The 27,796-nt window shown below is 43.9% G+C and overlaps 1 protein-coding gene across 6 annotated transcripts in view; it reads left to right on the forward strand.

Annotated features, from left to right (window-relative positions):
- The window catches only part of MIA2 (MIA SH3 domain ER export factor 2), a 221,091-nt gene that overhangs the window by 132,923 nt on the left and 60,372 nt on the right, over positions 1 to 27,796 (forward strand). For all 6 annotated transcript variants that reach the window (XM_030215534.1, XM_030215535.1, XM_030215536.1 and 3 more), the window contains 3 exons: positions 3,751 to 3,822; positions 15,014 to 15,118; positions 23,817 to 23,939. In XM_030215534.1, coding sequence (XP_030071394.1) covers positions 3,751 to 3,822; positions 15,014 to 15,118; positions 23,817 to 23,939 — 300 coding nt within the window. The remainder of the gene's footprint in view (positions 1 to 3,750; positions 3,823 to 15,013; positions 15,119 to 23,816; positions 23,940 to 27,796) is intronic.

Here is a 27,796-nt window from a genome sequence, read left to right on the forward strand (position 1 = left end):
GGAATCTAAGATTCTTTATTCTCAGCCCATTTTCCAAAGTCCCCATTTTCCAAAGTGATGCAGATAGAGGCTATCCTTAACGGCAGAAGCACTTATAGATTGAAAAGAATTCTGTGGAACTGAAAGGTTCTTACCTGGACTTCTATAAAGGAAAATTTACCCTCCACCCCCCCTGGATTCTATATAGTGTGACTTAAGTTGCGTGCGCAAATCTGGTCGTATTCTGGATTTGCGCTCGCAACTTAATTAGGTTAAGAAGCCAATCAGTGCTGATAATTGCACTTAAGCAATTTTTGACACTAATTGGCATTAATTAGAAGTTACGCGCATAACTGTCTAAGTGTATTATTGTATAAAGTGATGTGCATGGATTCTAAGATGCAGATCTGAAAAGAGGGCATGGCCATGGGAGGGGCATGGGCAAGTTGTGGGCATTCCTTGAATTTACGCGCAGTTACAGAGTATTCCTGTTCCACCCATAATTTAAGCATCTGCATTTACACCAGATTTTCATTGGTGTAAATTGCAGTGATTAAATATAGCCACTGAAAAGAGGCACTGGGCATGTTCTATAAACTACTCCTTGATTTAGGCACATTCTATAAACTGCACCTAACTTTAGGTGTAGTTTATAGAATTTGCCTAGGTGTATTTTTTTTTTTTGCACCAATTTTTAAAATCATGATATATAGAATCTAGCCCCATATCCTTAAACTTAGTAACAGATTCTGAGGTAAATATACATAAATGAGTGACTATTTTTAAATAAGCTCTCAATTCAAGAAACAATTGTCCATACATCTAAAAAGATTTTGAGGAGGCTCCACTGCTGCCTTTAACTCTTGTGGAGAATTTGAAGATAGCCTAGATGAATGCCAGCAACAACATGTTTATCCATCAGACCTTTAGTTACAGGAGTAGATATGGATACATTCATGACTTTAATCTTACACTTGCCCGTACAAACACAAAGTACTCACAATTCAAAGATCTCACAGTAAGTTGCTTGCTCTTCTGCGCTCCACTGGTGTTCCTATGGTGTGTGCTGCAGTAGTTGACAGCTTTTATACTGCACAGGTGCTCTTGGATGTTGTCTGTTTCTACTTTGAGTTGCAAAATGGGTCGCTATTATAGAAACGAGCCCAGGGGAATTCTTCCCATCTCCCAGAGCTCTCATTAGCTATAACTGGATGGGTTCCTTCTGGGGTAATTCTGCGCAACAATGCTCCCTTCTCTCTCTTCCTCTGTTCTCTCCCTCTCTACCTTCTAGTACATTCTCTGCCCTTTGCAGTTTTCTCCCCCCACCCCTCAGCCTCCTGTGCCCCATTCCTGTTCTCTCTCCCTAGCAAAACCCCAGTTTAGTCTGGAACCAAGGTCTCCCCCCACCCCAGCACATCCACAAGCTTGCTCTCCCCACACCTCCACGGCACATCTCCCCCTCTTTTGGTGCAGCAGGAGGAAGCAGTGAATGACTGCAGATCAGGCCATGTCCTTCTTTACTGCCCTGAGCCTCGCTTCCTATTTGAACTGTTCAGTTCAAATAAGCAGCCAGGCCCAAGACAGTAAAGGAGAAGAAAGTGGCCTGATGTGGAAATGTTTGTCACCACCACCTCCTCTTGAGATCACTGCAGGGAAGCAAGGAGAGCTGCTGTTGCCACCTCTTCTTCTACAGATACTGCCTGTCAGCTTACCGCCTCAAAACTCTCACAGATCAGCTCGCTTGTACCTAAATCTGCATTACCCAATCTACAGTGGCCTCAAGTATAAAACTGCTTACGCCTCCACCTTTTCTTATATTAGCGCACAACTGTGGAATGGTCTACCTAAATTTGTGAAAGTTATCCATGATCATCCGACCTTCAAAAGATACCTTAAGACCTACTTATTCGGAAAGGCTTACACTCTTGACCCGCCCCGCACCGCTACCTATTGAATTCTATTTTCTATTCATATTTTCCCACCTCTGCTATTACTCACTTGTCCCTTTCCCTACAATGCCGTTGACTGTTTGTTGAAGATTTGATGTATGCTTTTGTAAATTACTGTAAGCCACGTTGGGCCTGCCCTTGGGTGGGAAAATGTGGGATATAAATGCTGTAAATAAATAAATAAATTTGTGTGCAGGTTGGAAGTCACAGTTGTGCAGAATTCCCCCAGATGTAACCAGTCCAGCTTTACTTTTAGCTGGGTGCTAACTCTCCATGAATTGCACCCATTAGCCTGATGCCTGCCTGCTTTCTTACAAGCGAGGCCAAATGCACCAGATGACACACTGAGCTATAGTGTATAAATTCCAGATATACTGGATGAAAAGAGGGGGAAGAGAATAGTGTCACTTGGGGTTCCAACATAGCACCACAGTACAGATTCAATATGGGAAGAGGTTGCAGTGAATGATTTTTTTGTTTTTGTGTGTATGTGTGTGTTTTTGTAAAATTTACTACATCCTCCTTGTCATCTAGCAAGGACAGAGGGGAAGAGTGTGGTACTGGGAGCTCGTACTATCGGATCCACCAAAGGTGAAAAGTCATCAGGGGACCACCGAGTGCTAGACCCTAAATTAACTATAAGTGAACTCCTGCAGATAAAGAGGCAGTAATGTACTGCTACTCTTATGCGACACACCCTATATTTCAATTAAGAGGTTTGCCAAAAACTGGAAGAGGAACATTGCCATTGGAAAAGATGACTGAAGCACATTTAAGATCCCTAATTTTAAAGATATAAAAAAAGAAGTATGTGAATGATAATATCTTAACACAATTGAGGGCTTCTGTAGAAAAAGAAATGGTGAGAGAAAGAGAAGACTTAAGGGGGAGCATCCGAGGGAAGGTGTATATACCGAAAAAGAAACAGGAGCCTTGAGAAGGGAACCACAGGAGAAAAGCTGGTACAGTCAGAGAAAGAAAGGGTTTGAAAAAAAGCACCACAGGCTGATTCAGAAGAAGAGGGAAGGGATCCAGAAAGGAGTAAAAAGACTGATGCGGAGAGAGAAAGAAGGGATTTGGAAAGGGACATCAAGACTAGGCTTGATAGGAGACAAGGAGGGGGTTCAGAATGGAGTTATAAGCAAGGATTAGGGTAGTGACAGAGAGGAGATCCAGAATGACAAACGAATGAAAAGAAAAGAAAGACATACTAGGACATCAATTGAAGAGGTTGGAGAAGAGACCCAGAGGTGGAGAAATTGATAATTGAGTTTAGGCAGTTTGCAAAACTGTATTTTTATGCATATACCCCAGATTATATTTGTCGACTAAAGTTGTGCACGCAAATTTGGCAGCGTGACCAAATTGTGTGCACAACTTCATTGTTTAGCAAGCTAATTGGTGCTGATAATTGGCCAATAAAAAGCAATTATTGGCACTAATTAGAATTTATGTGCGCAGCTTTCTAAGTGTATTCTGTAAAGTGATGCATGTAAATCCTAATGCGTGAATCTCCAAAGGGGTTGTGGCCATGGGAGGGGCACGAACATTTCTAGATATTATGCACACCATTATAGAATATGCCAAATCCGTGCGGATTTTGTAGGTGCCGTATATAGAATCCGGCCCATTATGGTCATCTACATGGTTAGCTAACACTAATTTTTAGTGTGTTCTGAAAACACTTCTCACCTTTGTAAACGGGGCTCACAGTTGCTAGCTTCAATGAAAAGATCTACAAAATTATCTTTCAGTTGAGAGGTCATTTACATAGTAATGATATTGATAATAAATTGTATATAAAAATGTATCTAATTTGCAGCGTACTGAAATTCAGAAAAGGATAGAGTCTTTAGAAAATGAAGCGAAAACCATCAAATCACATACAGAAGAGGTAAGTATATTTGTCCTATTTCTCACTGTATTTTTAAAGAAAAATAATAATGCACTGTGCTTACTGGTATCAGAAGTGATTGATGCAGCTGTCTCTAGCAATATGTTCATTTTTCATTGTGGTCAAAATAAAAGTACAATACAGGCTCCGAAAGCATTACCATACCTTATCCTGCCCCCATATTCCTTCGTCTTCTCATTCTCTATACAATTTGTATCTCTGTAAAATGATGTATCCATATCTTATATTATCTCTGATACACCTTATTCCCATTTCTCCGAGGACAAGCAGGCTGCTTGTTCTCACTGATGGGTGACGTCCACGGCAGCCCCTCCAATCGGAAACTTCACTAGCAAAGTCCTTTGCTAGCCCTCGCGCGCCTGCGCGCACCGCGCATGCGCGGCCGTCTTCCCGCCCGAAACCGGCTCGAGCCGGCCAGTCTTCTTTTGTCCGCACTCGGTACGGTCGTGTTTTCGCCGTGTCGAGCCCCGGAAAGTCGACCTCGCGCGTCCAACTTGTTTGAGCGTGTTTTTTCCTTCGGGAAAGCTTTCCTTAGTCGGGAAGTGCTCCGGAAACCCCCCGCCGGGTTTCGTGTAAATCCTCCCCGTACTTCCAGCTTTTTGCCCCGGTAAGTTTTCTTTCGTCGTCGGGGAAGGCCTCTTTTCGGCCTCGGTCGAGATTTTTTTCTCCCTCTAAATTTTGGTGCTCCAAATTTCGCCATTTCGGCTTTTGATTTCGCCGGCGTGATTTTTCCGCCCATGACATCGAAGCCTTCCAGCGGCTTCAAGAAGTGCACCCAGTGCGCCCGGGTTATCTCGCTCACTGATCGACACTCGTCGTGTCTTCAGTGTCTGGGGGCCGAGCACCGCCCTCAGAACTGCAGTCTGTGTTCCCTGCTTCAAAGGCGGACTCAGGTAGCGAGACTAGCCCAGTGGAACGTGTTGTTCTCGGGCTCTTCGTCGGCATCGGCACCGGGATCTTCGAGTGCATCGACGTCGTCAGCGTCCAGACCATCTTCCTCGGCCGCCCCTGCATCGAGTGCATCGAGGCATCGGGCCTCTGCATCGGCGCCAAGACATCGGATAGCTGCATCGACGTCGGTGGTACCAGGACCTCGTCTGCTGATGTCGTCGGACGGTGGTGCATCGGGTGGAGTGCAGGTGAGGGCTGTCCATTCCCCTGCTGGTGGCGGTGAGCCCTCGGGTGGGTCTCCTCCTACCCTGAGGGCTCCTGCGGTACAGCCCCCCCGAGATCGACCTTCTTCAGTCTCGGCCCCGAGGAAGCGACGGATGGATTCGACGTCCTCCTCGTCGGTGCCGGGGAGCTCCGGTGACATGCTTCGGAAGAAATCGAAGAAGCATCGACACCGGTCTCCTCCCCGTGTTGGCACCGAGAGCTCTGGGTCGCCGAGGGAGTCGGCACCCAGCAGGCATCGGCACCGAGAGGACCGCTCACCCTCTGTTCAGGAGGTGTCGATGCGCTCCGCTCTGGACAGCCCGGAACAGCCTCCACGCCCGGAACAGGTACTGACGTCGACGCCTGCATCGACCTCTCAGCCTTTCTCTGCAGCCACTCTAAACGAGAGCCTCCGGGCCGTTCTCCCAGAGATTCTGGGAGAGCTGTTGCGCCCTACCCCTCCGGTACCGGCGGTGCTTGCGCCACCGGTACCGTCGAGCGTGGCGCCGGCTGGCCCATCGCCCAGGTTGAGGTCCCCGACGTCGGTACCGCGTGCGGTGCCGACCGCGGCCACCTCCCAGGAAGGCTCCCCGACTACGTCGGCGGAGGGAGCTTCGCCGATGCGGGCGAGGGAGTCTACCTCTCGACGCCCCCATCGTGGACGGGGTTCCACGGAGTCGAGCAGGGCGAGGTTGCAGACACAGGTCCGTGAACTTGTGTCTGACACCGAGGGTGAGGCCTCGTGGGAGGAAGAGGAAGATCCCAGATATTTCTCTGACGAGGAGTCTGAGGGTCTTCCGTCTGATCCCACTCCCTCTCCTGAGAGACAGCTTTCTCCTCCCGAGAGTCTGTCTTTTGCCTCCTTTGTCCGGGAGATGTCTACGGCCATCCCCTTCCCGGTGGTTGTGGAGGACGAGCCCAGGGCTGAAATGTTTGAGCTCCTGGACTATCCTTCTCCACCTAAGGAAGCGTCCACTGTTCCCTTGCACCATGTCCTGAAGAAGACATTGCTTGCGAACTGGACCAAGCCATTAACTAATCCCCACATTCCCAAGAAGATCGAGTCCCAGTACCGGATCCATGGGGACCCAGAGCTGATGCGCACTCAGTTGCCTCATGACTCTGGAGTTGTGGATTTGGCCCTAAAGAAGGCTAAGAGTTCTAGGGAACATGCTTCGGCGCCCCCGGGCAAGGACGCTAGAACCTTAGACTCCTTTGGGAGGAAGGCCTACCATTCCTCTATGCTCGTGTCCAAGATCCAGTCTTACCAGCTCTACACGAGCATACACATGCGGAACAATGTGCGACAGTTGGCGGGCTTGGTTGATGCTCTTCCCCCTGAGCAAGCCAAGCCTTTTCAGGAGGTGGTCAGGCAGCTGAAGGCGTGCAGAAAATTCCTGGCCAGAGGAGTTTATGACACTTTTGATGTTGCGTCCAGGGCCGCTGCTCAAGGTGTGGTGATGCGCAGGCTCTCATGGCTGCGTGCCGCCGACCTGGAGAATAGAATCCAGCAGCGGATTGCGGACTCGCCTTGCCGTGCGGATAACATTTTTGGCGAAAAAGTCGAACAGGTGGTAGAATCTCTCCACCAGCGGGACACCGCATTCGACAAGTTCGCCCGCCGGCAGCCTTCAGCTTCTACCTCTACAGGTAGACGATTTTTCGGGGGAAGGAAGACTGCTCCCTATGCTTCTGGCAAGCGTAGGTACAATCCTCCTTCCCGACAGCCTGCGGCCCAGGCTAAGCCCCAGCGCGCTCGCTCTCGTCAGCAGCGTGCGACTCAGCAAGGCCCCGCGGCTCCCCAGCAAAAGCAAGGGGCGAGCTTTTGACTGGCTCCAGCAGAGCATAGCCGACATCCAAGTGTCAGTGCCGGGCGACCTGCCTGTCGGAGGGAGGTTGAAAGCTTTTCACCAAAGGTGGCCTCTCATAACCTCCGATCAGTGGGTTCTCCAAATAGTCCGGCAAGGATACACCCTCAATTTGGCCTCCAAACCTCCAAATTGTCCACCGGGAGCTCAGTCCTACAGCTTCCAGCACAAGCAGGTACTTGCAGAGGAACTCTCCGCCCTTCTCAGCGCCAATGCGGTCGAGCCCGTGCCATCCGGGCAAGAAGGGCTGGGATTCTATTCCAGGTACTTCCTTGTGGAAAAGAAAACAGGGGGGATGCGTCCCATCCTAGACCTAAGGGCCCTGAACAAGTATCTCGTAAAAGAAAAGTTCAGGATGCTTTCCCTGGGCACCCTTCTCCCCATGATTCAGCAAAACGATTGGCTATGCTCTCTGGACTTGAAGGATGCCTACACACACATCCCGATACTGCCAGCTCACAGACAGTATCTGCGATTTCAGCTGGGCACACGCCACTTCCAGTACTGTGTGCTACCCTTTGGGCTCGCCTCTGCGCCCAGGGTGTTCACAAAGTGCCTAGCTGTGGTAGCAGCGGCGCTTCGCAGGCTGGGGGTGCACGTGTTCCCATATCTCGACGATTGGCTGGTGAAGAACACATCCGAGGCAGGAGCCCTGCAGTCCATGCAGATGACTATTCGCCTCCTGGAGCTACTGGGGTTTGTGATAAATTACCCAAAGTCCCATCTTCTCCCAGTGCAGAGACTCGAATTCATCGGAGCCCTGCTGGATTCTCGGACGGCTCGCGCCTATCTCCCAGAGGCGAGGGCCAACAACTTGTTGTCCCTTGTCTCGCGGGTGCGAGCGTCCCAGCAGATCACAGCTCGGCAGATGTTGAGATTGCTGGGCCACATGGCCTCCACAGTTCATGTGACTCCCATGGCCCGCCTTCACATGAGATCTGCTCAATGGACCCTAGCCTCCCAGTGGTATCAGGCCGCTGGGGGTCTAGAGGACGTGATCCACCTGTCCACGAGTTTTCTCGAATCCCTGTATTGGTGGACGATTTGCTCCAATTTGACTCTGGGACGTCCCTTCCAAATTCCTCAGCCACAAAAAGTGCTGACCACGGATGCGTCTCTCCTGGGATGGGGAGCTCATGTCGATGGGCTTCACACCCAAGGAAGGTGGTCCCTCCAAGAAAGCGATCTACAGATCAATCTTCTGGAGTTGCGAGCGATCTGGAACGCTCTGAAGGCTTTCAGAGATCGGCTGTCCCACCAAATTATCCAAATTCAGACAGACAATCAGGTTGCCATGTACTATGTCAACAAGCAGGGGGGCACCGGATCTCGCCCCCTGTGTCAGGAAGCCGTCAGCATGTGGCTCTGGGCTCGCCGTCAAGGCATGGTGCTCCAAGCCACATATCTGGCAGGCGTAAACAACAGTCTGGCCGACAGGTTGAGCAGGATTATGCAACCTCACGAGTGGTCGCTCAATTCCCGTGTGATGAGACAGATCTTCCAGGCGTGGGGCACCCCCCTGGTGGATCTCTTCGCATCTCAAGTGAACCACAAGGTCCCTCAGTTCTGTTCCAGGCTTCAGGCCCACGGCAGACTGGCGTCGGATGCCTTCCTCCTGGATTGGGGGGAGGGCCTCCTGTATGCTTATCCTCCCATCCCTCTGGTGGGGAAGACTTTGTTGAAACTCAAGCAAGACCGAGGCACCATGATTCTGATTGCTCCTTTTTGGCCGCGTCAGATCTGGTTCCCTCTTCTTCTGGAGTTATCCTCCGAAGAACCGTGGAGATTGGAGTGTTTTCCGACCCTCATCACGCAGGACGAAGGGGCTCTTCTGCATCCCAACCTCCAGTCCCTGGCTCTCACGGCCTGGATGTTGAGGGCGTAGACTTTGCCTCTTTGGGTCTGCCAGAGGGTGTCTCCCGCATCTTGCTTGCTTCCAGGAAAGACTCCACTAAGAGAAGTTACTTCTTTCATTGGAGGAGGTTTGCCGTCTGGTGTGACAGCAAGGCCCTAGATCCTCGCTCTTGTCCTACACAGACCCTGCTTGAATACCTTCTGCACTTGTCTGAGTCTGGTCTGAAGACCAACTCCGTAAGAGTTCACCTTAGTGCAATCAGTGCGTACCATTACCAAGTGGAAGGTAAGCCGATCTCAGGACAGCCTTTAGTTGTTCGCTTCATGAGAGGTTTGCTTTTGTCAAAGCCCCCTGTCAAGCCTCCTACAGTGTCATGGGATCTCAATGTCGTTCTCACCCAGCTGATGAAACCTCCTTTTGAGCCACTGGATTCATGCCATCCGAAGTACTTGACCTGGAAGGTCATTTTCTTGGTGGCAGTTACTTCGGCTCGTAGAGTCAGTGAGCTGCAGGCCCTGGTAGCCCAGGCCCCTTACACTAAATTTCATCACAACAGAGTAGTCCTCCGCACTCACCCTAAGTTCCTGCCAAAGGTGGTGTCGGAGTTCCATCTGAACCAGTCAATTGTCTTGCCAACATTCTTTCCCCGTCCTCATTCCTGCCCTGCTGAACGTCAGCTGCACACATTGGACTGCAAGAGAGCATTGGCCTTCTACCTGGAGCGGACACAGCCCCACAGACAGTCCGCCCAATTGTTTGTTTCTTTTGACCCCAATAGGAGGGGAGTGGCTGTAGGGAAACGCACCATATCCAATTGGCTAGCAGATTGCATTTCCTTCACTTACGCCCAGGCGGGGCTGGCTCTTGAGGGTCATGTCACGGCTCATAATGTTAGAGCCATGGCTGCGTCGGTAGCCCACTTGAAGTCAGCCTCCATTGAAGAAATTTGCAAAGCTGCGACGTGGGCTTCTGTCCACACATTCACATCCCATTACTGCCTGCAGCAGGATACCCGACGCGACAGTCGGTTCGGGCAGTCAGTTCTTCAGAACCTGTTTGGGCTTTAGGATCCAACTCCACCCCCCGAGGGCCCTGTTTGTTCTGTTCCAGGCTACACTCTCAGTTAGTTGGTAAATTTTTTAGGTCAATCTCTGTTATGTCCTCGCCGTTGCGAGGCCCAATTGACCATGGTTGTTGTTTTGAGTGAGCCTGGGGGCTAGGGATACCCCATCAGTGAGAACAAGCAGCCTGCTTGTCCTCGGAGAAAGCGAATGCTACATACCTGTAGAAGGTATTCTCCGAGGACAGCAGGCTGATTGTTCTCACAAACCCGCCCGCCTCCCCTTTGGAGTTGTGTCTTCCCTTGAAGTGTATTGTCTTGCTACATACTGGACTGGCCGGCTCGAGCCGGTTTCGGGCGGGAAGACGGCCGCGCATGCGCGGTGCGCGCGGGCGCGCGAGGGCTAGCAAAGGACTTTGCTAGTGAAGTTTCCGATTGGAGGGGCTGCCGTGGACGTCACCCATCAGTGAGAACAATCAGCCTGCTGTCCTCGGAGAATACCTTCTACAGGTATGTAGCATTCGCTTTATTGTAAGCCGCACTGAGCCTATGTCATCTCTGTTACACTTTGTTACCATTTATTGTAAGCCGCACTGAGCCTGCTATCGAGTGGGAAAGAGCGGGGTATAAATGCTACAAATAAATAAATAAATTATCTGATGTCAACAGGACTGACCTGTTGTCAGATAAGTAGAGTCGGATAATACAGAAAATACTTGCATAAACCCCTGAAACAATGCATCATCAAGTTCCCGATTTTAAAAAATTGTTCTAAAACAAAGATTTTTAATAGAAATAAATGCGATGACATTGAGTGGTGGGGGAGGGGTTGATCTAGATGCTAGATGATCAGATTAGCGAGGATTGCATAATCGAGACTATACTGTATAAGCATTCACAGCGTTGAGTTTGCCATGATACAGGCCCTATTTGCCCTTATAGTAATAGCAGTGATGCAAGTAAAGACGTTTTGGGGCAATTCTGTAAACGGGTGCCTAGAAGTATATGCCACTTGCGCACATCATTGGCACCAATAATCAGCAGTGGTGCGCATATATACAGTAGGTGCTATTCTATAAGGTAGAGCATAAGTGCAAGAAGGCTGTACACATAGGCAGAGTATAAGTGGGCCATGGACATGTCGCCAAACAATGCACACAACTTGTAGAATACTACCAATTGTGCATGCTGATTGGCACACCTAAGCACTCCCACACCTACATCAACCATTGATATGGCATAAGTGATCACGCCTAAGTTTTGGCACTCCAAAGTGGGCTTGCATTAGCATTCTAGAAAGTGCCATTATAGAATTGGCTCTAAGGGGGTCTTTTACTAAGGCGCGCTAGTGTTTTAAGGGCGCGTTAAAAATAGGCGTGCGCTAACCGCTAAAGACACCAATGCATTCCTATGGGTATCTAGCGTTTAGCATGCACCAATTTTTAACGTGAGCTAAAAACGTCAGTGTGCCTTAGTAAAAGACCCCCCTAAATGTGCCCCCTTGTGGCACCTATTTTTGGTGTCAGATTATAGAATTGCCCCATCTGTGCTTATTTTTGATAAAAATTCTAGAAATTTGTTGCATTATAAGTAAAAATATTCTAACAAGCAAATTTATATCCGGATGCAGATTAGTATTACACAAACCTAATATTGATGTGTTAATTTCTAGAGATGTTGCCTTATTATGAGTAGGGTTTCTGTTCTTAGGTGTTATAAATTGTAAATTAAGATGTTTTTCAGCTAATTAGGGGTCGTTTGAGGATACAAACATTTTGGTGCTTATAAGTGTTTTAGTGCCACAGGTAATATTTGTGGTACCATTTTCACTGGATTAAAATAGGAATATTTGTCTCATTTAAGAGTCATTGGCATAGAAAAGGCACAAAAAACTGAATGGAGGATACAAGAAAAGCCAGGGGGAAGGGTGAGAGAGTACTAGGGGAAGCAGTGTTCTTTCAGCGTTTACCCAATAAACACCTATTTTAATTGTTTTGCATCATGGTGTTTTATCAATGTTAGTCAATTAAAACTTAAAATCAGAAGCCCAGATTATAGGATAGCACAATGGGTCAAAGTGTAATGAAATAATTTTAATGTTCCATAATTTTCTTGAGTTGCAACTAGAATTGGATGTTCCTAAGTTTATGATGATGCTAAAGATGCATTTGTTTCAAGTTGTGCTCAATTCTGCAGGCTAACCTTTTGTTTTAATGTGTTAGTAGCATTATTAAAACAAAATTATAAAAAATAAATTTAAAATTTAAAAAAAAGAATCAACATAAGCCTATAAAATAGCAAGTGAAAAAAAAACCTACAATTATTAATAGGAAAGGTGTATGATAGAATCAACTAATAGATCATCACTGCTGTGTCTCCTAAGGTTCTCCTCCTGTGTACCAAATAATAAACTATGGACCTGATATTCAAAACAATTTAAAGGGTCAGGAGAGGCACCTGACCGTTTAAATTGCGTGTCCAGGACTAACCGGGAATTTTCAACTGCACTTAACCGGATAGTGCATCTAAAAATGTCCAATTAGCACTGAAGCTAGCTATTTGGGGGAGTGTTCTGGGTGTGGAGTTGGCATTTTGCCAGTTAAGTGCCGATTTTCAGCACTTAACCAGCTAAGATAACTGTGTAAATAGGGCTGCATAAAATGCAGTCCCATCTTTATATGGTTCTTATAGCTAGTTTAAGTGCTGAATATTACACCTAATTGGCTCTGTTTTTGCTGGCTCTGTATACTTGGAAATGCAGTGCTGGAGCTCGGATATGGCCCAGCATTGAATTTCTGGGGAAGATGCCAGTGGTGGTCAGCAAAACACTGATTGCTGCCAGCTGAATATCAGGCCCTGTGCTTCAAAAGCTTTCTCAAAGAAGAGCGTTTGTAGGCCTACTTTAAATTTCTGAAGGGAAGACTCCAATCTGAAGTATAATGGTAGATTATTCTAGAGCTTAGGAATGACAACACTAAATATAGATTAATGAATAGTATCCAAAGAAATAATTCTGAAAGAAGACATAATCTGTAACCATTCCTGTGATCTCAAAGTAGGGTAGAGGCTGATTGAATTTGTTTTGGATTCAGTACCCAAACTGGCCTGAAATCTGGGTTTGGGTTGTGGCTGAAAATGCCAGTGCATTTTTGGTTGAAACCAAAAGTCTCTGCCCTCCTCCCCACCAAGCTGACTGACCACTAAATGCCCTAGTAGGCCTGGGGAGGGCCTTCATGTGTTGGAAGAGCGGAGGGGGTGTGGCTGGCAGATCTGGAAAGACCCACCCTCTGCTGGAGGGGGAGGAGGTGGTGGTGGTTAAGGACTGGCCCAGGAGGATCTGCTCTCTGCTTTGGGGGGGGGGGGGGGGGGGGGCATTTTCTTTTTCTGCCGAAACCGAACAACAAAATTTGGCTGCTGATTTGGTTTCAGTCAAAACCAGGAACTCTTTCAGTCACCCTCTGTCTCAAAGTATAAGATGGAGTAGAAGTGATCAAATACTGGAATAGATATGGTAGTTCACCAAAATATAATAATTTATGAACCATCCTTATCTCATCTAGAAGGTTCAGTTGACGGGCTATAGCTTTTTCAATTCACACTCTTAAACATGAATTGAGGAATTACACTGTGTTCGGGAAAAAATGAGACCCCCAACATTTTTCCAGACAAACCAAGAACGTCCTACTGCAGTACTGAAATTTGAGACTTTTTTTTGAGTACTTTATTTTTCAGCAGGATCGAGCTCCAGCGCATCAAGCTCACAAAACAGTTGAGCTCTTAATTTAATGAAGCCCCACAAATCACTGAACTAACAGCTCAGTGGCATTGAAGACTTTATAAATGTGTCAAGGTTGAAAGAGGACACTTTGAACACAAATAATGAATTAACTAAGGAAAAAAAAACATTATACTAATGTGTTTTCAAAGGTCATACCAAATGTTTAAACAATTGCAAAGTATGTTGAAACTATGTAACGGGTCCCATTTTTTCCAGATACCATGTAAATTGGGTTGGAAAGAAATTTCTACGTAAGGTGTCAGGAATATCTGTTTGAAGGCCAAATAACTCTCTGAAAATGCAATGGAATGGGATCAAATTTGGCATGGGAACATACTGGTGAACAGCCATATTGAGTTTAAAAATGGGCAAGATCGGGGTTCCATAAATATAAGCCTCACTCTTCCTCCAAAAAATGGGGGGCAGTTTTGGGGGTTGAGAGTATTTGTTAGTGTGTGTGGAGGGGAGAATAGGGGAGAGGCAGTTAGAGAGGAGGAATTCCCTAGCTACATATAATTGGTGTTCAGGACAAGGGTTGTTTTTTTTTGTTGTTGTTGTGCCCTTTCAGGTTCATATTTTTGCAGACTCACACTGACTCAAAAGGGCAACATGCTGCCTTTCTGAATTTTGGACCCTAGGTAGGTTGGCCTGCCTGCCTGTCCTTTTCAACAGCCCTGATGGTAGATGTCTGTTTGTAACAGACAGAAGCTATTGCAATCAGTAGGTCTGAACCAGCCTCCTGATCTGTGCTCTCACTATAGAATTGAGCTGTAATGACAGCATATTACATGACTTAGGTAATTTCATATATATACTGCAAACAAAAAGCTAAATGGAAAGCCACTAAAATACCAGGAAATCAATAGCTTTCTTTTAATAGTTTCTTTTGTTTTGCCTTCCCTTTGTCCCATTAAATAAATTTCATTATGCCAGTATGTATGCTTGCTTTATTGAACTTTGAGAGCCAGGACATTATGCATTAAGTTAATGTTTTGAATCATTAGGTAAAATGTTCACATGCACTATGTAGTTTTCTTGAAATGTATTTAGATGTATAGCCCACCAGTACAATCAGGCTTCTAGTAGGTAACAACAAACTAATTATCATAAAAGTAACATACACAGGTTCATAACATTTGTATGCTTAAGACTCTGCATAAAATTCAACATAGCTGAAATGCAGTTTATCAACACACAAACAATAAAACCTAATTAAAGGTGAATTAATTTTGTATTTCTTTATACCTATTCAGGAAATCTAGACTGCCCCAATTTGACTGCCCCTATTTGATTGTCTGTACATTTGTCCTTTAGATTGTAAGCTCCTTGAGCATGGACTGTCCTTCTATGTTAAATTGTACAGCGCTGCGTAACCCTAGTAGCGCTTTAGAAATGTTAAGTAGTAGTAATAGGCAGTGTTCTGATGTGTTTTTTTTTAACTTTAATTTTCTTAGGCCAGGACAACATTAAAAGTATTTCAGATTAGCAGAGGCAGGCTTGAAATCTCTCTGCAGGATGCGACGGAGGAACGTTCTCATCTCCAAGAAAGCAACCAGCAGGTATTGTGTGCTTTTGATGCCTTACAGAGTAGTGAGGTTCAGTAGCACAGAGTGTTTGTGGAAGAGAAGCTGTAGTAGGGGACTCTGTATACATGTTCAGCAACGTTTTGGATAAAGCTTTTTGTTACTTTGAGGCATATTTTCAAACCTCCCAGACTTATAAAGTTACATAGTAATCTGTGGAACTTTATAAGTGTAAGTGCTTTGAAAATGAGCGCCTTTGTTTCTTTGGTAAGTAAAGGGAAGTGAACATCTGTGAAAAGTATAGAAATCTTCTTCCATTGGTACCTGTTGATAAAATGTAATTTCACTTAACATTGTGTTCTTTTTTGTATAGCCATAATTTTTAAAACTGGGGGTTTTATATCTCTTCTTTCCCTGTCTAAATGGGATGGGTGCACCATAAATAACTTTGATGAATGCAAAGCACTGAAAGTCTATTATTCTTTATTGTCCCTCCACATGATTCCAGATGCTTGGGTTTATGCTGTCCTGCCAGCAGGTGGAGACAGTGAACTAGTAATTAGTGACATCACCACTTAAGTATCCTGTGGAGCCAGTGGCTAGTCAGCATTTCTCGGTCTCCAGCAGGTGGTAGGACAAGTTATCCTGTGTTTGGTGTGGAAGGATTTAATTATGTTGTTTTTCTGTGAGGAATTTTATTAAATAATGATAAAAAAAGTTTTATTTAATTACCCTGCTCTAGGGTTAGTGACAGTGGCTGAGGACAGTTTTCCATCCATGTGGAGCCAGAAGGTGTTACACCTTGGGAGCTCCAGGTCCCTCATTTCCTCACCTTAATACAGTATTATTCCTTAGTGTCCATACAAGACCAGTAGGTTGTGTCTGTTGACTAGTGGATGGAGATCTAGAAAGAAAGGGCCTCGTTTATCAAACCGTGCTAGCAGTCCCTGGTGCGGTAATGCTGACAAAGCCCATTCAATTTGAATGGGCTTCATCGGCATTGCTGTGTGGGCCCTGCTTGCGCAGCTTGATAAGAGGCCCAAAGTAGTTCTGCCTGATTCACCCTTTTAGGGCACCATGCTGTCTTAGAATGCTCAGTGTTTTTCTGCCTCCAGCAGATGGTAACAGACAGATCATGCAGCTCCTGGTCTGAGAAGCCTACATGGAGGCATAGGAGTCGGCTCTTTGGGTGCTATGGGTACTTGAGCGACCCCAGTATTGAACAGACTCCTTGACTGTCCAAGCAGAGGCAATTTCCATTGGTTTTAGCACCTCCAATAATGTGAAAAGTTGGCTCCTATGTATGGAGGGATTTTTTTTCTCTCTAGGACTACAGTAAGCCACTACCTATAGTGAGAATGCAAGTCAACAGCACTGTGTGAATGGTTTACTTGTGCTGTGAGGGAGCTCAGAATGACAGCACTTTGAGGATGTGCTGCCTGTGTGTTACTCTGAGAGATTTCAGAAAAATTGCACTTCAAAATTATGTTGCCTATGTGCTACTCGGGCACTTTGAGAATGCTCAGCCTTTGTGTTATTCTGAGAGAACTCAGATCAATGGTACTTTCAAATTTTGCTGCCTTTGTGTAACTCTGAAGGAGCTCAGCCTGACAGCACTTGAGAATGTTTTCACTGTTTTTCATTCTGAGGGAATTCAGGATGCCAGTACTTGAGAATGTGCTGCCTGGATGTTGTCCTGACAGCATTTTGAAATTTTTGCCTCTGTCCTACTCTGAGGGAGCTCAGATCGATGACATTTTGAGAATATGCTGACTGTGTGCTGCTGTATACCAATGACATAGGAAAATGTAGGAGAGAGGTTCTGGAAGCCAAATTTAGGCTGTTAGGTAGAAAGCTCAAATCCAGAACCTCTAGGGTAGCATTTTCTGAAGTGCTCCCCATTCCACGCGCAGGGCCCAAGAGACAGGCAGAGCTCCGAAGTCTTAATGCATGAATGAGGTGATGGTGCAGGGAAGAGGGTTTTAGATTTATAAGGAATTGGTCATCATTCTGGGGAAGGGGGAGCTTATTCTGGAATGATGGGCTCCACCTTAACCAGGATGGAACCAGGCTGCTGGCATCGACATTTAAAAAGGAGATAGAGCAGCTTTTAAACTAGAAACTGGAGGAAGGCCGAGAGTCGTTCAAAAGCGCATGGTTTGGAACAAGGTATCTTTCAAAGATATCACCAAAACAGGGAAGATAGGGTATCCTGATTGCGAGGTTGCAGTAGAGACCATAGTAGACCATGAGGCATATTTTCAAAGCACTTAGCCTTCCAAAGTTCCATAGGTTTCTATGGAACTTTGAAAGGCTAAGTGCTTTGAAAATATGCCTCCAGGTGTCTTTAAAGAAAAACCAGAGAAGAGATTGCAAATTAACACTGCCAACTGCTGAGCAAGATGTAAATATATAAGTACATAAGTAATGCCATACTGGGAAAAGACCAAGGGTCCATCGAGCCCAGCATCCTGTCCACGACAGCGGCCAATCCAGGCCAAGGGCACCTGGCAAGCTTCCCAAACGTACAAACATTCTATACATGTTATTCCTGGAATTTTGGATTTTTCCAAGTCCGTTTAGTAGCGGTTTATGGACTTGTCCTTTAGGAAACCGTCCAACCCCTTTTTAAACTCTGCTAAGCTAACCGCCTTCACCACTTTCTCCGGCAACGAATTCCAGAGTTTAATTACACGTTGGGTGAAGAAAAATTTTCTCCGATTTGTTTTAAATTTACTACACTGTAGTTTCATTGCATGCCCCCTAGTCCTAGTATTTTTGGAAAGCGTGAACAGACGCTTCACATCCACCTGTTCTACTCCACTCATTATTTTATATACCTCTATCATGTCTCCCCTCAGCCGTCTCTTCTCCAAGCTGAATAGCCCTAGCCTCCTTAATCTTTCTTCATAGGGAAGTCGTCCCATCCCCATTATCATTTTAGTCGCCCTTCGCTGCACCTTTTCCAATTCTACTATATCTTTCTTGAGATGCGGCGACCAGAATTGAACACAATACTCAAGGTGCGGTCGCACCATGGAGCGATACAACGGCATTATAACATCCTCACACCTGTTTTCCATACCTTTCCTAATAATACCCAACATTCTATTCGCTTTCTTAGCCGCAGCAGCACACTGAGCAGAAGTTTTTAGTGTGTTATCAACGACGACACCCAGATCCCTTTCTTGGTCCGTAACTCCTAACGTGGAACCTTGCATGACGTAGCTATAATTCGGGTTCTTTTTTCCCACATGCATCACCTTGCACTTGCTCACATTAAACATCATCTGCCATTTAGCCGCCCAGTCTCCCAGTCTCGTAAGGTCCTCTTGTAATTTTTCACAATCCTGTCGCGATTTAACGACTTTGAATAGGAACAACAAACATAGTTTGAAATGTCTATATGCAAATACCAGAAGCCTAAGAAATAAGATGGGAGAGTTAGAATGTGTTGCACTAAATGAAAAATTAGATATAATAGGCATCTCTGAGACCTGGTAGAAGGAGGATAACCAGTGGGACACTGTCATACAAAAATGATATCGTAGTGATAGGATGGATCGAATTGGTGGAGGGGTAGCATTGTATGTTAAGGAGGACCTTGAATCAAATAGATTGAAAATTCTTCAGGAAACAAAACATATCTTGGAATCCCTATGGACTGAAATTCCATGTGTAGAGGGGAAAAGGATAGTGATAGGAGTGTATTACCATCCACCTGGCCAAAATGAACAGATGTAGAAATGTTATCAGAAATTAGGGAGGCTAACAAACTGGGGAACACAATAATGGGTGATTTCAATTACCCCGATATTGACTGGGTAAATGTAACATCAGGGCATGCTAGAGAGGTAAAATTCCTTGACAAAATTGAGGACTGCTTGATGAAGCAGCTGGTACAGGAGCCAACAAGAGGAGGAAAAATTCTAGACTTAGTCCTTAGTGGAGTGCATGATCTGGTGCAGGAGGCAATGGTGCTGGGGCCGCTTGATAACAGTGATCATAATATGATCAGATTTGATATCGGCCTTGAAGTAAGTACACAGGAAATCCAATACGTTAGCATTTAACTTTCAAAAAGGAGACTGATAAAATGAGAACAATGATGGAAAAATTTTTTTTAGCGGAGCAGCTGCAAAGGTCAAAAATTTACATGAGGTGTGGGTGCATTTCAATAATACCATCTGGAAGCCCAGGCCAAATTATTCCGTGTATTAAAAAAGAAGGAATGAAGACCAGACAACAGTCGGCATGGTTAAAAAGTGAGGTGCAGACACTCATCTTACTTTTTGTAAGTAATTTTTACTGCTATAGTATTTTCTTTATCACTTATGGAGTGTTCACCAAAAAGAAACAAAGTGGGACTACAGTGATACGCCAAGGTAGTATTGGCAGTAGTGTGCAGCCACTTATCTCTCTTGTCGGGACTCTCTGTTGTCGGCACTGAATGATCCTGTGCTAGACCATATTTTCTTTACCCCTTCACCCCACGGTCCAGCACAGGATCATTTAGTGGCGGGGCTGGTGGTTGGGAGGCGAGGATATTGCTGGGCAGACTTATACGGTCTGTGCCCTGAAAATGACAAATACAAATCAAGGTAAGGTATACACAAAAAGTAGCACATATGACTTTATCTTGTTGGGCAGACTGGATGGACCGTGCAGGTCTTTTTCTGCCGTCATCTACCATGTTACTATGTAACAGAGAGTCCCGACAAGAGAGATAAGTGGCTGCACACTACTGCCAATACTACCTTGGCGTATCACTGTAGTCCCACTTTGTTTCTTTTTGGTGAACACTCCATAAGTGATAAAGAAAATACTATAGCAGTAAAAATTACTTACTTAATTTTTCATACAATTTTTGTAATTGGAAGGTTTTTTCTGGCCAATGATGAAGAGAAGATTGTTGCGATCTGGTCAGTTCTGTTAGATTTATATGGTCTATGAGCTCTGTGAGGCCTTTTTCCTTCCATATAATTTCAGAAATAAGTTTTTGAGCATCTGTGATACAAGATTATTCATAGTGGGACTGACATTGGTATATTTGAAACAGTGTTCAGGACATTTTCATTTGGTAGAAATTATTTGTATATGTAGTCTAGTGGTAAAACATATAGGGACAGGCTTAGGAACCTCAACATGTATACGCTGGAAGAAAGGCGAGGGAGAGGGGATATGATAGAGGCGTTTAAATACCTCAGTGGCATCAATATATAGGAGTCGAGTCTTTTTCAAATGAAGGAAAATTCTGGAATGAGGGGGGGGGGGGGGGTGCGTACGATGAAGTTAAGAGGAAATAGACTTAGCAGGAATCTAAGAAAATACTCTTTCACCGAAAGGGTGGTGGAGGTTGTGGATACGAGGACTGTGTCAGAATTTAAAAAAAGCGTGGGACAGGCATGTGGGATCCCTTAGGAAAGGAAGAGTTAGTGGTTACTGAGGATGTGCAGACTGGATGGGCCATTTTCTCCTTATCTGTTGTCATGTTTCTATTCCAGACCCACCCTTTGAGAGCAGGTTACTTTTCAAATTTTATACATCTGTTGAGAAACTCGAATGTCAGAATATGTGCATTCTTTTCCAGTTGTAGCCTTTTTTGGTTTCTGTATAAGTAGTTCAAGATGTATTTGTTGTCTGTTCGTTAATCTTAGTTCTTTGGGGAGTTGCTTTTATTTACTGCTTTGCTATGATAAATACTGAATAGCCACTGGCAGCATAGGATACTTAAGTGGTGATGTCACAAGTCATTAGTTCTGTCTCCATCTGTTGGCAGGAGAGCATAAAAACCCAAGCATCTAGACTGGTATGGAGAAACTCAGGGAAAGTAAATTAGCAGGTAGATGAATTTCTCCTTTATCCTTTTTTCAGATGCTTTTCCCTTGCATAGCAATCTTCTTGGTTTGTTGACAGTTACACTGAACCTTACAACCTTTATATCTTTTGTTGAAATGTCTTAACTGTAAATAAAACAGATATTTATAACAACTTACTTAGGGGGCCTTTTACTAAGCTGTGGTAAAAAGTGGCCATAGCACTTTTGTGGGTCCTTCCTGCATACTAAGGCCATATTTACTGCAACAGTAAAATGACCAATTTTCTGTTTTCAGAATTAATGGCCATGCGTTAACATTGCCATTAGTTCCGGGCCATTAATAGAAATTAGTGCGTGGGGGACGTATCGCTATCCATTTTGTAGGCAGTAAGGGCTCATGTGGTAATGTAGATGTGCTAAATGATTAGTGCAGAAATGCTCACTCTCTGCCACCCCCCACAAAACATTAAAAATATTTTTTAGCGCGTGGATAGCATGTGCAGATTAAACTTCTACAGTGCACAGCAAGTCCTGCGGTAAGCCCTTTTAAGCTGAGATAAGCGCATGCTAGTACTGTAGCTTTGTGAAAGGACCCCATAGTGTTTGGTGAACATCACCAAGTGTTATAATTTTCTCCCTATTTTTGAGCCATTTTAAAATGTGTTAAATTTAATTTAATACTCTTCAGATGTTTCTGTTAACCTATAAAATTAATACAGGCAGTAAAAATTAATACAGACAGTAAATTATATCTTTCTTTTTTTTTTAATTATTTTTATTAGGTTTTTTTTAAAAAAATACATCAAAAACAGAAAGATAGTGTAACAGAATAAAGTACACAAAGCTGAGTCCAAATCCTAATGGCGGGCCGTAGCTGAGAAAAAGAGGTCTAAAGATTTCCATTTATGAAGACCAGTTTTATGTCCTGGAATAGAATTTACGGCCGACTGCTCCTATTTTTTGTATAGTAAAATCCAGTTCCACCAAAGCACCACATTCACTTGGGAATTGTCTTTCTAGTGCGAGATGATCAATTTCAGTGCAACTGAGACCAAGAAGTCAAACAGTAACTTATCATATTCTGAAAAGAGAAATGAGACGCAAATAGATTTCTAGATGATATATTTGGGTGAAAAAGATTCGTGGATTATCTTTCTATAATTTCTTTTAACATACCTACTATATAAATAATGGACTGGATTCTATATATAGCGCCTGAAAAATAGGTGCCAAAAATATTTCTTCCTAGGTGTATTCTGTAAACTGCGCCTAGTTTTAGGTGTGGTTTATAGAATATGCCTAGCGGGTTTATAGAATACGCCTAGCGGCCATGCCTGCGCCTCACTCTAGGCGTGTTCATTTACGCCAAGTTAAACTTGGTGTAAATACCTGTGCCTAAGTGTGGAGCAGAGCAGGTGTATTCTATAACCGTGCACATAGATTTTTGGAATGCCCATTCTACGCCCATGGCCATGCCCCTCTTTTAGCAGCGCACATTAGAATGTACTCACACTACTTTATAGAATACACTTAGCAAGTTGTATGCATAAATTCAAATTAATGCCAGTAGTATCAATAATTGCTTGTTGTGGCAATTATCAGCACTGATTAGCTTGCTAAGCAATTAAATTGCGTGCACAAATCCAGAATATGATCAGATTTGCACTTGCAATTTTGGTCACGCTATATAAAATCTGGGTGAATATGTCTATAAAAGTCTCTATTTAGTACTACATTTATTAATTGGTTAGGATAAATTGGTCATTGGACAAAAAAAAAAATCAATCCTTCATTTGTGGTTGTAGTCTTTTAAAGTACCTGCTAGCTTCCTCTAGTTTTTTGTTGGGAGAGGTGTGGAGAGGGCTGCAGTTTCCTCCTCTGCACTTCTGTTCAGTCGGCATTGACAGTGCCTTGAATTCAGTTCCAAATTGGCCCAGTCATTCTGTTGTTGGTTCTTGGGCAAGGGTCACAAATTGCAGCTCCTTCTGGAATGTGATATTGAAAACTACTGCCAGTGCTTAATGCCAGGTTGTGCACAGGATATTGTGCGCCAAATGCTCAAGTGGTTTAAATGCATTAATTTGGTCATTAAGCATTCTGCAGCCATGTTAAAAAAAAAAAAAAAAGTTCTCATGTGTGTTTAGTGCGGGAAACTTTACACCAGGTCCAGGGCAGGGTAGAAGGGTTGGTTGAGAGGAACGGGTGTCTAGGGCCACTCGACCACCCAAGCATTTTTTTTGTGCTCCAAGGCAGGGGAAGGAGGGGCCACTAGACCACCAGGGCATTTGCGACTGGGGGGAGGGGCCAGGGGGCAACCTGACCATATGGGCATCTTTTCTTTTGTGCCTGGGCAGGGGATGGAGGAAGGGGGGGCACTGGACTACCAGGGCATTTTATTTAAATGGGGATAAGAGAGGTGCTACTAGACACCAGGGATATGTTTGAGGGGGAAGGGAAGAGGTGTTGGGTTGGGGGTAAGGGGATGATGCATGCTTTGTCATGATTGTGTATGTATATGTATGTGTTTTATTTATTTTTAATATCGGCTTTCCAGGTAGGCAGTGAAAGGAAAGTTAGCGCTGAGCAGCAGACAACTGCCCCTATTTTAATGCAACATTAATTTGTATGCTGAGGCAATTATTTGCACTAGTTTTGTTGTAGAGTGAATACTCTACTACGAACCTTTGAGCATCAGCCCCTGAATTTGGCTTTCCCTTCCTGGAGAGACTGAAGTGAGACTTGCTATTGAATAATATGTCAAATCTAACTGTAGTCTTAGCATCTATGTCCAGCATATATTATGAATTATTTGAATGATGTTTTTTTTGTCTACCTTTATCTAGCTCAATAGTTTTGTCTAGCAGCCAATTCCCGGCTAATTGCGGCAAAATTGTTTTTGACTCTTATTCTGTTTAGCTTTCTCATGAAGCAGAAGGATGGAATGAACGATTTAGTGAGCTCAATGAACAAACCAAAATGTTTGAATCATCAAAAAGAGACCTGGAGGATGCACTAAATAATAAAGAAAGCCAAATCAAAGTAAGTCCATATGTGCTCAGAATTAGTGCTGTTGATTAATCGCCATTAATGTTTGTGATTTAATGCACAAATGCTATGTTTCAATATGTTTATTCATAGAAAAACAGATAAATAACAACCAAGAAGTTAACCAGCAATAATACAAATACAAAACACTTTTTCCAGCTTACTAACAGATTATGAATAGCAACAGTTTTCCCTTACATATGAAATAGAGAACTTTCTATTCCTAACATCCATCTACCTCACTCTCGCTTCCACCCCCTCCCAAACTATACCCCCCAACTCCCCCTTGTCCCCCCTCCTAACTTAACCATCAGGAGATTTGATTCTTTTTTTTTTTTGTTACATTTGTACCCCGCGCTTTCCCACTCATGGCAGGCTCAATGCGGCTTACATGGGGCAATGGAGGGTTAAGTGACTTGCCCAGAGTCACAAGGAGCTACCTGTGCCTGAAGTGGGAATCAAACTCAGTTCCTCAGTTCCCCAGGACCAAAGTCCACCACCCTAACCACTAGGCCACTCCTCCACTCCACTCTAAATAGTAAGAACAACAATAAAGAAAGCCCTCATACCCCCGATTTTCACAACGTGCAATTTGTTCAAAACGAAACTCCATGTCTTATGATGTAATGATTGAACATTAATGCACAAATGTTAACAGTGATTAAAATTAATGCTGTTAACGCTGACTGCTGCAGCCTGAAATTAGGCATCTACTGTGGCCAACATTTGAACCTGGATCCAGCAGAGACGATTATGTATCGCTTCTGTCCATCCTACCCTACAGCACCAGGAAATCCTTAAGGTAGGCCGGGGGGGGGTGTCTTTCGGAGGGAGGGGGATACTCTGGGGTGGCATTAGGAGCCGGGATGCTCTGGAAGTTGGAGAAGTCCTGTGAGACTTCCCCAATTTCCTTCACGACATGGCTCAAGTGTCTGTAGAGCCCGGCCGTGCAGGGGAAGACAAGGACTTTGAGGCTGCGCCGAGGAAGTTGGAAAAATCTGGAGCCTGAGCCCAGCTTTAGAGGTAAACAAGGGGGGCAGGGTGTGGGTCTGCGTAAAACAAAAAAAAAAAAAAAGAGGGCAGCATTAAAAAGCTCCTTATGCGTTAAAAAAAAAATTAACACATTGATTGCCCACCCCTCATTTTGAGATTACCTCTAATAGATGAATATTCTGTATTACCTTTTGAACATCATCTGTTTTTTCTAAGTGTGGGCTTTTGCCATCTTTGAATATGTGTGTATCCCATTCTAATGGGAACTGTTTGAGCTAAAGAGGATACCATTTTATTATAGAGTACTGCTACTAAAGCACTCAGATTACTGCTGTGTAGGACATGGACATCTAGAATTAGACATAATTATACGTTAGTCAGCAGCAGGGCTTAAGGATTTATTCGTGTGAATGCAGCAGCTCTAAGCTTCGCATAGTAACTTGGCCAAAACTGGATCCGGATTTGTGATTGGATCCAGAACCAGTTTCTGTCCTCGGCACTCTTCCTGTCAGGAAGACTGAGGTTTTACGTAAACTGTTCACCAAAAATAGCCTCCAACATCCAGGTCTTCTGTATTATGAAGGAGAGTTGCAGATTGTAGTTAATGAGAATCCTATTAAGTTGCCCTCCCAGTGCATTTGTTTACTACTTTTGTTATGGGGAATTACTGCAAATGGAGCTAGCTCTCCATGTTTATAACAGGCCAGAGCAGTAGAACCTGTTTCACCACCGGTAAGAAGGTAGGGAGTTTACTCCAAGTAATTAACAATATATTTTTTGTAATTTATATCCTGCTTTCCAGTTAATGTTTAATGCAATTTACAGTAAAATCCCTTCCAAAAATAATTTACAATCTTGTTGGGTATCCAGAAGAAAAACTCCCCGAGGATACCATCCTGTCTTAGTTCCAAGGGCTTTGAATAGTTTTTAAAATTTCTGTAAGTTATACTCTGGATCTCAAGGATGTATATATGCATAGAAAATATTATCTTGACCGGAATATCTCTGTTTTGTAGTAGGAAGTCTCCACATCCAGTGTTGTGCATTACATTTTGGCCTAGCACAGAATGGGGAGCTGATAGGCAGGATTTTTGGTCATTTATGAACAACCTTAAGTCTGTCACGTCAATTGGAGTTCACTGGGACTTTACATAGTAACATAGTAAATGACGGCAGATAAAGACCTAAACGGTCCATCCGGTCTGCCCAACAAGATAAACTCATTTTACATGGTATGTAATACTTTTATATGTATACCCGAGTTTGATTTGTCCCCACCTTTCTCAGGGCACAGACCGTAAAAGTTTGCCCAGTACTGTTCCTGTACTAAAAGTTCTGAAGCTAACGTCGAAGCCCCTTAAAATTTACTCTCCAGCTCATCCATATCTATTCAATCATGATCAGGTCACACAGACTGTAGAAGTCGACCCTGCACCGGTTTTATTCTCCAAATATCGGCGTCGCCACCCAATCTCCGCTAAGATTCCGTAGATCCATTCCTTTGCTAGATTTGACTTGAGAAAAAGTCTCTCTTCCTACTGACAGGATCACTGAATTAACGTACAGGGTAAGATGAATTTTGCAGATATTTGCCTAAAACTTGTTGATAATCTTAAGCCATATGGCTTTCAGCACATCACATGATATTCTTGGTATGCCTCCAACAGACCTTGAAGTTCTAGTGCAGTTAAGCCACTTGGACAAAGAAGCACATTTGTAACTTGGGATAGCTTGGAGACTATCTTGGTGGACCTTGTATGCCATTCTGGACAAAGAACAACCCATCTAAATTCCCAAAAGATTGTGACCAGCAGAATTGTCCTGGCTCAAACAATCAATTGTGTAATTTTGTTTTCAGCTGAATAAGCAGGGAGGAACAAGGTTATTACTTTTGTTTTAGGAAATATTCCAGTTTCACAGTTTTGACATTTTCTGAGGACAGCTGTAAGGGCCATATAGTTGGAAGGAAAAGAATGTTCTGGTAGACAACCACTTTGGATCTTAGACCAAAAGTGGTCTCTGGTTCAGAAAGTGCCAGATAAGATATTTCTTGAGAGAAAATACGCATGAGAGAGGTCTGTTTCATGTTTGGCTGAACAGGAATGTTCAGACATTCTGCACCAGGAGAAGATCAAAGAGCAGAGTAAATTGATTTGTTCTGTGGATGCACTGATGCAGTATTTGAAATTCTCCTTATTTTTAGAAAGGCATCACCATGAAATCCTACAAATTCAAATGATCCTTTTTCTTGCCTTACACAAAAACTGCTTCAGTTCCTTCTACTTCTTTGGTCTCAAAACCAAGCTTGTGTGTGTTTGCCTTGGTACAAATAGAACTTGTGTGCATTTAAAAGGAAATTTCATCTCTGTATGATTTTTATTTTTATTTATGCAGTTCTTTCTTCAGATGAAGCCTCCCGTTAAGCCACTTGCAATGACATGGGATCTTAGTTTGATTCTTTCAGATTAAATTTTTTTTTAGCCTTTATTTTATTTCAATAAAAAGATTTCTAGCATATAGTGAAGCATATTTTCAAAGCACTTAGCCTTCCAAAGTTCCATAGAAACCTATGGAACTTTGGAAGGCTAAGTGCTTTGAAAATATGCCTCATTATCTAAAAATATAAGCAGGTTACAACCAACATAAAAAAATCAAACTTAAAAAGATTAAACCACATAAAACAATCATACAATTAAAAATAACTATAACGAATATAAAACAAAAATATTAAATATAAAATAATTCTGGACTGTCTGTCCAATCATACTATTCCTTATGTTCCTTCATGGTTATTACGTTTACTTAATGATCGTTCTTCCTCACCTGTCAAGAGCTCTTTGGGAGTCTACACGAGGTAG

This window comes from Microcaecilia unicolor, chromosome 9, assembly GCF_901765095.1.
Source record: "Microcaecilia unicolor chromosome 9, aMicUni1.1, whole genome shotgun sequence".
NCBI lineage: Eukaryota > Metazoa > Chordata > Amphibia > Gymnophiona > Siphonopidae > Microcaecilia > Microcaecilia unicolor.